The sequence below is a fragment of the Chiloscyllium plagiosum genome, chromosome 4 (assembly GCF_004010195.1).
Source record: "Chiloscyllium plagiosum isolate BGI_BamShark_2017 chromosome 4, ASM401019v2, whole genome shotgun sequence".
Classification (NCBI taxonomy): Eukaryota; Metazoa; Chordata; class Chondrichthyes; order Orectolobiformes; family Hemiscylliidae; genus Chiloscyllium; species Chiloscyllium plagiosum.
The window spans coordinates 120,424,623-120,437,182 of NC_057713.1; the positions used below are offsets into that span (position 1 = coordinate 120,424,623).

Sequence of the window (12,560 nt, forward strand, 5' to 3'; positions counted from 1 at the left end):
CCCCTCAGCTCCCCAACCCTGTCCAACACCGCCCCCACCTTCAACCCCTCCAACATCGCTCCCCCCGCTCCCAACCCCATCCAACACCCCCACCACCCAACCCAGTACACCCCTGTCCCCTCTCCAGGGCAGCTGGACTGGACACCAACAAGACTACTGCTCCTGGTGTTTGTGGGGTAAGTCACACACTGCCACACACAACGTTTTGACAGTTTCCACCTTTGCCGTATACAAAACAATGTTGGAGAGATTATCAGGGGAAGGGGGGGTTTAGGGTATACCCCTCTGTAGAACTCCAGGGAAAGTGTGGGGAGAGAGAGAGGGTGGGAGCCCAGTCATTTGGAGACAGTGCCTGTTTAATCACTGTAGACAAAAGACGCAATCACTGTTGGAAACACATCTTTGATATAATGGTTCCATCGGGACCTAGAGATCTCCTTCAGATAATCCGATTTTCAGATAATTGGTATTTGGATAATCGAGGTTCCCCTGTATATATAATTAGATTCTGGAAAGATGTGAAAATAACAGGATTGTTCTGGTGGGCGATTTTAACTTCCCCCCACATGGACTGGAACTCCCTTTGTGTCAGGGGTTTGGACGGGGAGCAATTTGTTGTGTGTCCAGAAGGGTTTTTTTTTTGAAACTGTATGTGGATAGTCCAACGACGGAACGGGCCAGACTGGAGCTGCTATTTGGAAATGAAACCAGTCAGGTGATCAAAGTTTCAGTGCGGGAGCAATTTGGGAATAGTGGCCATAATTCCGCATGCTTTGATTATTTATGGATAAGGACAAGGATAGACCTTGTGAATGAAGGTGTTAAATTGGGAGAAGGCTAACTATAACCAAATTTGGCAAGAATTGGAGAATATGGATGGGAGCTTCTGTTTGAGGGTAAATCCACATCTGACTTCTTGGAGTCTTTTAGAGACCAGTTGATTAGAGTGCAGGACAGGCACGTTCCTATGAAAATGAAGGACAGGAATGGCTGGATTTAGGAACCTTGGATGACAGGGGAAATAATCAGCTTAGTCAAAAAAAAAGCAGACTCAAGGTCGACACAACTAAAAACAAAATGCTTGAAGAATACAGAGAAAGCAGCAGGACGGCTAAAAGGGCCTTGAGATGTTCGTGGCCAGCAAGGTTAAGCCGTTTTATACATATATTAGGAGCAACTTGGAAAGAGTAGGTCCACTCAAGGATAAAGGAGCGAGATTGTGTGTGGAGCCAAAGGAAATGGGTGAGATCTGGGTAATCCAAGATGGAGGATGGGAAAACTTTCTGACTGCAACATGCTGCTCCTTTTTTGAGGTATTTTGGGTGTTGGAGGTGATTTCCTCCAATTCCATGAGCAGCAATTACTGTTTTATATGCTGTTGCATTGTTTTGGAACTTCGGAGGGAAAAAAAGTCAAAACAACAACTGTTTTAAAAGGGAGAGGAACAGACAAAGGCAGCACATAGTGAGGTCAGTGCAAGAGAGAAAGAGAGAAAGAAACCCACCCTGCTAACTGACACAGTACTGAACCTGCACAATTACTGCCTTTACTGTTGAATTCATGTATCGCTGGACATCGGAGTGCATCTGGGAAAATTAACAAACAATGAAATTCACAACAGATCTTGGAGGAACTTATTTGGGAGAGGTTACAGCACAGAAGCAGATAAGTTTCAAGTGTGGCCTTGAGTCCTTGCTGTAAGTCTGCAGTAGCGAATATAGTGGGTCCTTTCTTGTTTATATGTTTTATTGAGATATGTCTCTTGATTAAACTTAAAAATATAAGCCATAAGTAATAAGTTAGCCTGGAGCAATGTTTTGTCGAGGAATAAGACAGGGCTATTTTCTAGTTCTGCAGATGGAAGCAGCAAAAATGGTCCTTAGTAGAGTGACATGCTCTTGCTGGATGTGGGAGTTTAGGGAGACTTTACATGTTACCAAGGATTATATCTGCAACAAATGCCGTTAGTTGCGAATCCGGTCAGATCGAATAGAATGGTTGGAGCATGAGATGGAGGCAGTGAGGAATCTACAAAAGCAAGGGGTTGTGATGGATGGCAGTTATATGAAGGGTGTAAAGTCACAGATACAGTCACATAGATGGGTTAACTCCAGGAAAGGTAAGAGAGGGAGGCTGGTAGTGCAGGAGTGTTCTGTGGCTATTCCCATTTCAAACAAGTATGCTGTTATGGAAAATGTAGGGGGTGATGGATTCTCAAGGGAATGGAGCGTGAGCAGCCAAGTTTCTGGTATTGAGACTGGCTCTAATGCAAAGAGGGGTACGTTGGGTTCCAAGAGATTGATTGTGTTAGGGGAATCTCTAGTCCGAGGCACAGACAGACGTTGCTGGTGCCAGCAGCGAAAAAAACAGAATGGTGTGTTGTTTCCCTGGTGCCAGGACCAAGGATGTCTCAGAGAGGGTGCAGAATGTTCTCAAGGGGGAAGAGGACTCTTGTACATATTCGAACCAACGACATAGGAAGGGAAAAAGTTGAAATTCTGAAGGGAGAATACAGAGAGTTAGACAGGAATTTAAAAAGGAGGTCCTCGAGAGTAGTATGTCTGGATTACTCCTGGTGCTATGAGCTAGTGAGGGCAGGAATAGGAAGATAGAACAGATGAATGCATGGCTGAGGAGCTGGTGTATGGGAGAAGGATTCACATTTTTGGATCATTGGAATCTCTTTTGGGGTAGAAGTGACCAGTACAAGGAGGATGGATTACACCTAAATTGGAAGGGGACTAATATACTGGCAGGGAGATTTGTTAGAGCTGCTCGGGAGGATTTAAACTAGTAAGTGGGGACTTGGGACCCAGGGAGATAGTGAGGAAAGAGATCAATCTGAAACTGGTACAGTTGAGAAAAGCAGCGAGTCAAACAGTCAAGGCAGGCAGGGACAAAGCAGAGAATAAAGTGGGGCTGATCAATTAAACTGCATTTATTTCAATGCAAAGGGGCCTAACAGGGAAGGCAGATGAACTCAGGGCATGGTTAGGAACATGAGACTGGGATATCATTGCAATTACAGGAGTGTGGCTCAGGGATGGACAGGACTGGCAACATAATGTTCCAGGATACAAATGCTACAGGAAGGATAGAAAGGGAGGCAAGGGAAGAAGGGGAGTTGCGTTTTTGATAAAGAATAGCATTACAGCTGTACTTAGGGAGGACATTCCTGGAAATACATTCAGGGAAGTTATTTGGGTGGAACTGAGGAAAAAGAAAGGGATGATCACCTTATTGGGATTGTATTATAGATCACCTAATAGCCAGAGGGAAATTAAGAAACAAATTTGTAAGGAGATCTCAGTTATCTGTAAGAATAATAGGGTGTGTTATGGTAGGGGATTTTAACTTTCCAAATACAGAATGGAACTGTCATAGTGTTAAGGGTTTAGATGGAGAGGAATTTGTTAAGCATGTACAAGAAAGTTTTCTGGTTCGGTACATGGATATACCTCCTAGAGAAGGTGCAAAACTTGACCTACTTTTGGGAAATAAGGCAGGGCAAGTGACGGAGGTGTCAGTGGGGGAGCACTTTGGGGCCAGCGACTATAATTCTAATAATTTCAAAATCGTGATGGAAAAAGATAAACCAGACCTAAAAGTTGAAGTTCTAAATTGCAGAAAGGCCAATTTTGACGGTATTAGGCAAGAACTTTCAAAAGCTGATTGGGGGCAGATGTTCACAGGTAAAGGGACATATGGAAAATGGGAAGCCTTCAGAAATGGGATGAGAGTGCAGAGACAGTATATGCCTGTTGGGGTGAAAGGAAAGGCTGGTAGATGTAGGGAATACTGGATGATGGAAGAAACAGAGGGTTTCGACAGGGTAGATCAAGTGAATCCTTAGAAGAGTATACTTAAAAGGGAAAATCAGGAGGGCAAGAAGGGGACATGAGATAGCTTTGGTAAATACAGTTAAGGAGAATGCAAAGGAGTTTTACAAATACATTAAGGACAAAAGAGTAACTACGGAGAGAATAGGGCCCCTCAAAATCAGGAAGGCGGCCTTTGTGTGGAGCCGCAGGAGATGGGGGGGATACTAAATGAGCATTTTGCATCAGTGTTTACTGTGGAGAAGACATGGAGATATAGAATGTAGGGAAATAGATGGTGACATCTTACAAAATGTCCAAAAAAAAAAGGAAGTGCTGGATGTCTTGAAACATATAAGTGGATAAATCCCCAGGACTTGATCAGGTGTATGCTAGATTTCTGTTGGAAACAAGGGAAGTGATTGCAGGGCCTTTTACTGAGATATTTGTATCATCGATAGTCACAGGTGAGGTGCTGGAAGACTGGAGGTTGGCTAACATCGTGCCACTGTTTAAGATGGGTGATAAGGACAAGCCAGGGAACTATAGACCAGTGGTGGTGGTGGGCAAGTTGTTGGAGGGAATCATGAGGGACAGGATGTACATGTATTTGGAAAGGACAGATTAAGGATAGTCAACATGGCTTTGTGTGTGGGAAATCATGTCTCACAAACTTGATTGAGTTTTTTGAAGAAGTAACAAAGAGGTGATGAGGGCAGAGCGGTACACGTCATCCATATAGACTTCAGTAGAGCGTTTGACAAAGTTCCCCATGGGAAACTGGTTAGCAAGGTTAGATCTCATTGGAATACAGAGAGAACTAGCCATTTGGATACAGAACTAACTCAAAGGTAGAAGACAGAGGGTGGTGGTGGAGGGTTGTTTTTCAGACTGGAGGCCTGTGACCAGTGGAATGCCACAAGAATCGATACTGGGTCCACTACTTCTCGTCATTTATATAAATGATTTGGATGTGAGCTTAAGAGGTACAGTTAGTAAATTTGCAGATCACACCAAAATTGGAGGTGTAGTGGACAGCGAAGAAGGTTACCTCAGATTACAATGGGATCTTGATCAGATGAGGCAATGGGCTGAGAAGTGGCAGATGGAGTTTAATTTAGATAAAGGAGAGGTGCTACATTTTGGGAAAGCAAATCTTAGCAGGACCTAAACACTTAATGATAAGGTCCAAGGGAGTGTTGCTGAACAAAGAAACCTTGGAGTGCAGGTTCATAGCTCCTTGAAAGTAGAGTCACAGGTAGATAGGATAGTAAAGGTCACGTTTGCTATGCTTACCTTTATTGGTCAGAGTATTGAGTACAGGAGTGGGGAGGTCATGTTGTAGCTGTATAGGATATTGGTTCGGCCACTTTTGGAATATTGCATGCATTTCTGGTCTCCTTCCTATTGGAAGGATGTTGTGAACCTTGAAAGGGTTCAGAAAAGATTAAGAAGGATGTTGCCAGGTTGGAGAATTTGAGCTATAGGGAAGAGGTTGAACAGGCTGGGCCTGCTTTCCCTGGAGTGTCAGAGGCTGAGGGGTGACCTTATATTGGTTTATAAAATCATGAGGGTGATGGAGATAGAGTAAATAGACAGGGTCTTTTCCCTGGGCTGGGGGAGTCCAAATCTAGAGGAAATAGGTTTAGGGTGAGAGGGGCAAGATATAAAAAAGACCTAAGGGGCAACTTTTTCATGCAGAGGGTTGAGTGTGTGTGGAATGGGCTGCCAGAGGAAGTGATGCAGGCTAATATAATTGCAACATTTAAAAGGCATCTGGATGGGTATATGAATAGGAAGGGTTTGAACGGATATGGCTGGGTGCTGGCAGGTGGGACTAGATTGGGTTGGGATTTCTGGTCGACATGGACAAGTTGGACCGAAGGGTCTGTTTCTGTGCTGTACATCTCTCTGACTCTGACTCTATGACTCTAATACATCGGTACTCACCAAGAGAGAGAAGTGAGGGATACCGAGGTTAGGGAAAGGTGAATACTCTTGGGCAAGTCAACATAATGGAGCAAGTGTTGTGTGTCTTGAAATGCATTAAGGTAGACAAGTCCCCAGGACTAGTCAGAATCTATCCCAGGATATTGTAGGAGGCAAGGGAGGAAGTAGCTGGGGCCTCAACAGCTATTGTTGCATGCTCTTTGGCCTCAGACTGGTTTCCAGAGGACTGGAGAATGGCCAATGTTCTTCCTTGGTTTCAGAAAGTAAACGTAAATAATTCAGCTAATTAAAGGCCGGGAGGCCTGACATCAGTGGTGGGGAAACTGTTGGAGAAGATACTAAAAGACAGGATTTATTCACATTTGGAAGCAAATGGACTTGTTAGGGACAGGCAGCATAGGTTTGTGGAGGGAAGGCTATATCTCACAAACATCAGAGCTTTTGAGGAGGTGACAAAAATGACTGAAGAGCAGTGGATGTTGTCCATATCTTTACTAAGACATTCAATAAGGTACCTCATGGTAGGCTGGTACAAAAGGTAGAGTCTCACGCAATCTGGGGTTTACTGGCTCAATGGATAGAGAACTGGCTTGGTTATATAAGACCAAGAGCAGCAGTAGTAGGGTGTTTTCAGAATAGAGATCAGTAACTAGCAGTGTTCAAGAGGTTACTGCTGGGACCTTTGTTGTTTATATGTAAAAATGATCTGGCGAAAAATGTAGATGCTCTGATTTGTCAGCATGCAAATGACACCAAAACTGGCAGAGTTGCAGATAGTGAGGTGGATTGTCAAAGGATACAGCAGGGTATAGATACATTGCAGATTTGGGCAGAGCAATGGCTGATGGAGTTTAACCTAGACAAATGCGAGGTGATGCATTTTGGAAGATCAAATTCAGGCACAAATTATACAACAAATAGTGGAACCCTTCGGACCATTGACATACAGAGGGATGATGGTGTACAGGTCCACAGATCCCTCAAAGTTGCTAAGTTATGTTACAGCTGTATAAATGTTTAGTTAGGCCATATTTGGAAATTGCGTATAGTTCTGGTTGCTACACTACCAGAAGGACGTGGATCCGAAATTGCGGAATATCCAACACCAACTCCAATCTGATACCAACACCTTGGTCTCCCGAGACCCACATTCTCCTGCCTGGAAACTCATTCTGATCCAATATTGGCCCATTCGATCCCTGAGCCAATTCAGCCTGAGTCCCAACCCATTGCTACACTACTCATGACCCGACTACCTCTCAAGCCTGACTTTACAGTTACTCCTGACCAACCACTGACCTCCATCCACCAATAAACCCAGTTGGCCCGATCTAACACTCACGCAATGACCTAATGAAGCATTCATCCCACATGCCCTAACTTGATCCAATTCTCCACTTCCAACCCAAAATCTACCCCGGACCTGACAGCAAAAGGCAGTACCATGCCCAAACCGCATTCTTTCCAATGCCTATTGCATCCAACTCTGACATGACCCCACCCCATAACCATGTAACATCCAACTCATACTCCAAACACCAGCCCTGCAACACAACCTTCAAACACTAACCACAGCACCTAACCCCTATTAACCCCAAGCCATCCATCCCCAACACACACACCCCAACAGTGACCACGTTTCTCAACACAACATGCTCCATAACCCCAGCACACAACCCCCACCCCAATCATGACACCCATGCTACCCCATCTCATACAATCGAACAATCAAAATACTCTACCCAACAGCCGAGTACTTGCCCTCAAATTAACCAAACTGCCTTCACATTCTGCCCCAAACGCTCCCCTCCCAATCACTCCATACTGTTTGAAGCCTACTTGCCCAACATTATCCCACCACCTCAAATCCCACTCTTAATTCCACACCCATCCATTTAACCAACCCCAACCTAACTTTAAAACTCTAACACCATGACACCCAACTCCAAGTCTGAATCAATGCCAACCTAACGTTCAAACCCAATTTAATAACCAATATCCACATCCTCAATGTGATCCATCCCCACTCCCCTCCCTGATTTGATATCCACCATCCCACTCCATCCTCAGACATGACTGATGACCCAACCCCAAAATCCCTATTCAATTCACCATTGATTATCCACTGTCACCCAACCTGACACCGTCTGCTGACCTACTGCCCTGACACCCAACACCTACCTAACAAACCTGCCACACACATGAACTCATCACTCTGCACTCAATCTGAAACCTTAATAACCTATACTGACACCCCCAACTAACCCTTTACCTGACATGACACCAAACTTCAATTCAACAGCCAATTCCCCCACCCCAATAGGCCAAACACTACAGCCTACACTGATTGAAACCCACCACTCAATCTAATCTATTTTCACTTGCTAGAAGCTACATAAATTCGTAAGTGGAAACTTGTCCTTTGCAAAAGGAAAATGTCTAATCATTACATCACTTTTGAATTAAAAGCTACATGGAAAAAATATTCCCTGGTGCACTCGCCATGGAAACAATTCACCAAATTTGACTTGGCAACAAATCAGCACCCTTTTCTCAGGCAGCGTAAGTTGTTGCTCGCTTTAAAATTTGGCATTCTTGCATTTGTCCTGATGAGTTCAAGACTAAACCATTTAACAATGGTTCATTATAACTTTAAGGTAATTTAGTTCCTGAAATGTTTTGGACTCAAATACACCTCTCCCAAATTGTCCAATGTACCACTCAATTGCAAATTTAACAAAACAATTAGCCATTCAACTATCAAGTCTTTTCTGGTTGTCCTAGTATAACTGACCATCATAAATATGGAAACAGTTAGGGAAACAAGACTAAATTATCACCGGTTTCAGAGCTTCTTATGACCAATTGACGGAACATGTCAGAGAGTAATCCTGCAACTGTTTTCAGTTTTCCTGGCCTTCAAGCACAGCATTATTGCTGGCATGAGCTATTCCCCAAAGTAGGCATGAAGCAGCGTCCACCATTCTGCTTTACAAGATGAAAGCTGCATCTCCAGCACCATTTAATCTTTAGAACAGGCATTGTAAAATTGCTAAAGCCACTTTATATTGCAGAATTGAAGCTGTGGTTCTCAGTGATCTGTGGTGTCTCAATTTACACTCTTGTCATAAACACATAAAAATCCACATCATATAAACCATGGCCAATATCAAGCTGTCTGCAACATCAGAGATTGCTTTCAACAATAAAGCAAAACATACTGTAGCCAGACTAGATTTTCAAAAAGACATTTCAGAAAAGTATGTTCTTAATTTGAAGAATCTCAAGTAAGTTTTGAGAAGATTTGTAGCTCAGATTGAGGTTCTGGATATAGGTTTGCTCGCTGAGCTGGAAGGTTCATTTTCAGATGTTTTGTCACCATACTAGGTAACATCTTCAGTGAGCCTTCGGACAAAGCACTGCTGGTGTTCCCTGCTATCTATTTATATGTTTGGGTTGCCTTGGATTGGTGATGTTGTTTCCTGTTCCTTTTCTCAGGGGGTGGTAGGTGGGGTCTAACTCGATGTGTTTGTTGGAATGCCATGCTTCTAGGAATTCATGTGCATGTCTCTGTTTGGCTTGTCCTAGAATGGATGTGTTGTCCCAGTCAAAGTGGTGTCCTTCCTAATCTGTACGTAAGGATACTAGTGAGACAGGGTCATGTTATTTTGTGGCTAGTTGATGTTCATGTATCCTGGTAGCTAGCTTTCTGCCTGTTTGTCACAGTTCTTCCACGGTATTTTATAAATGATAGTGTTCTTCCCTTGAGCTGGTGTTGTTCTTGAGATTATAGTTTTTCCATAATGTCAGGTAATAAACTCAAAGATTTATTGTCCTCTGACAATGTCTTGCCTTAGAAAGTGTGCCTCCAATATACAGCTTGGAGCAAGTGGTGTTGCTATGTCATAGAGTTTCTAGTTTGCTAACTGGAAAAGGGTCATGAGGGAAAAGAAACTTTTTTACAGAAACCTAGGCCAGTTAGTGATATGCATCCTATAAATGTTATATATTGCAATCTTTGTGCACCAGTGGTGGAAGAGATGGTTCGAATCCAGGGACAGGATCCTGCAATAATGATAAATGTTCTGTTGATATTCAAGTGACGCAGCTTTACATGCAACTGGCAAGAACACTTTCATCTTTTGACTGCAAGATAGAGTTCAGCAGGTGAGCCACTCAGCACAGAACATTGAGTATTTCCTCTGCTTGTGCTACCAATGTTGATGTGATTGAGCCATTTCACTTTCCAGATGTCTATAGTGGGCACACTTTGTTAAGGGAAGGTGAAACGTAGTCAATTCCCAGCATGGATGTCACATGTTCAAAGCATACTAGGCTCAACTAAATGCTTCTTGCCTGTTTATAATGCAGTTTGTTTTCAGCAACAATTAGAATACTGGAAAGCCAAATGCAAAAAGCTGTAAATGTATCTCAGACATATGCAACTTCTGAAGTGACTTTGACAGCACCTAGTTTTAACAGAAATCTATTCAAGCTAACTAAGGTAAAAATACATTACTAAACTGTCAGACTGCCACTGGCGTAAAGGTTTAAGTATCATTGCAGTTATTAGAAGTAGCAGTGCAGACGGTAGGTTAAGTTCAAGATGACTTCTATTGTCTCAACAATATATTCATGAATCAGAATAGCAGCTGTTCCAAGACAGTCTAATCTTGGAAACATTCTTGCTTAGATTTATTTATCAAATTAACTAAACACTCTCAAAAATTAATCTCAAGTTTTGTTTAAAAGCTGAATTAAATTTTACTTAGAGGAAACTAGGAACATGGTTTGTGATTATCTTCGCATATTATCTTAACAATGCATAGTAATTTAATGCACATTATTCCTGTACTATATATTCAAAGCAAAATATAATTGATAGAAAAAAGATGAATAAATTTCAAACAGAAGTGTGTGCATAAGTATTGATTATTAAAAACAATTTAAAAAATAAAATGTTGTTTCCAATCTTCAATTCAAGCAGAGACCACAATTTATTGTAGAAATGGTTTCATTTCCAATGGGTTCAAGTGATTACAAATTATTTGCAGAGTTCTTATTGCATCAGATTCTAGTAATAACATGCAAGTAGTGTGGATATATGTGTTGCACTGACCTTTAGGTAATTAACAATGATCACTAAATACATTCTCTAGATAACGACTTTCTTAGACAGTTATTACATCTGATCCAGAATAACCAAGCATTGCTGTAAATCACAAGACGAATATAGATGAGAACCGTAGCATGGCCCAGAAAATTGAACGTCTACTTAAATTACGTGCAAGATATTCAACTCATGCGTGCACTACATTCCAAGATCATTAAACCGTAACAACTGTGGGTGAAAGCATCCCCCTAGAGTACGTTTCTATCAGTAAATGATAACGTTCAATCACAGCTTGTTTTCCATATTGAAACAGTTGTTTACATCAAGTGATGCAACTAATCACGCCTGTAAACACATGAGCACAACACACGTGAATGAATCTGTGCTACACACAACACAAAAATGAACAATTTGTCGGAAACGATGTGATGAAAACGATTAACGGAGGAAGTGGATAAGGGAGAGGCAGCACAAAACTGCAGCGATTATAGGAAACGGTTGCGTGCGACTGAATTAATCGCCAAAAACTCGCGTATAATTTGGACAAATCAATTCCCTGAGCCAGGTCGCATTTTAATAAGGCGCTCGTCTCTCTTCACACGGTGATGCCCCTTCAAGTGCCCATCACTCAGCCCCTGCAACAATGATCCATTTGCCCAGGCGTCAATCGCAATGCCCTTAACAGGGAGGCATTTTCCCGAATGAGCGGATTCATTCCCAATCGGCGGTGTCGCTCTTGGATGGTGATTGCCTTCCCGGGATTGGGGGCCTGCGCCCAGTTTATCCCCTCCCCAGCCCAGCCCACCGCCTCAGACAGGCCTAAAGGAACACAATGGGAGGCGGCCAGCCTTCTGTCTGGTCTGGGCCCGGCTCTGGCCTCGCCCTCCGGCTCGCTCCGTTTTACCTGTCGGCGCGCTGTCCAGGATGCGCAGGTCGTAGGCCCCGGAGCAGCGGTAGTTGGCGGCGGTGCCGTTGTCCCAGACGACCACCACCTCCTCGGGGCTCTCGAAGCTCCGCACGGTGCCCACATGCCCCTCGCCGCCGTCCTGTTTGCCCCATTTCCAGTCGGGGCCCCGCACCACTCGAGCCCCGACCCCCTCCATCATCACCCGGTTATTCCTAGAGCCGCTCATAGCGGGGTCCTGGGCTCGGCGGGAGGTGGCTGCAATCCCGGGGTTGGGGGCAGAAATCCGCCGGTACCGGGGAGATTTGATCAAACCGGGGATTTTTTTCCCTCTATCTCTCTCGGCGTGTTGTTCACAATCCGGGAACTACTGGGGATGGGGGGGGGGCAGGGAAGAGAGCGAAACGACGCATGTGCATTAGGGGCCCCTCAACTGGAGGGGGAAGATGTCGCCGCCATCTTTGATATGGGCAGACCCCCTCCGTCATCTTTGATACGGGCAGATTCCCGCCGCCATCTTTGATGTGGTCAGAAGTCACAAGCCAGCTTAAAGTCCTGAAAACAACAGATGCCAGAGAATCACAGTGGTGATTCATAGAGAGAGCAGCATTCATAGAGAGAGCAACCTAATGTTTCGAGTCTAGGTGACTGTAGAACCTAAATGATACCACACCAGGTTATATTCCAAAAGGGACAAAGTGAGGACTGTCGACGCTGGAGATCAGAGTCCAACAGGTTTATTTGGATTTACAAGCTTACGGAGCACTGCTCCTTA

The 12,560-nt window shown here is 43.8% G+C and overlaps 1 protein-coding gene across 3 annotated transcripts in view; it reads right to left on the bottom strand.

The window, feature by feature from the left end:
* Positions 1–12,284, bottom strand: part of mib1 (MIB E3 ubiquitin protein ligase 1) — a 148,175-nt gene extending 135,891 nt beyond the window's left edge. For 2 of the 3 annotated variants that reach the window (XR_006311503.1, XM_043689030.1), the window contains exon 1: positions 11,786–12,283. Coding sequence is in view for 2 of the 3 variants with exons in the window: in XM_043689030.1 (XP_043544965.1) it covers positions 11,786–12,014 (229 nt within the window). In the remaining variant the exon portion in view is untranslated. Of the gene's footprint in view, positions 1–11,785 lie in introns of all 3 variants that reach the window. The other variant, XM_043689031.1, reaches the window with a different exon arrangement.
* Between the last annotated feature and the right edge of the window lie 276 nt (positions 12,285–12,560).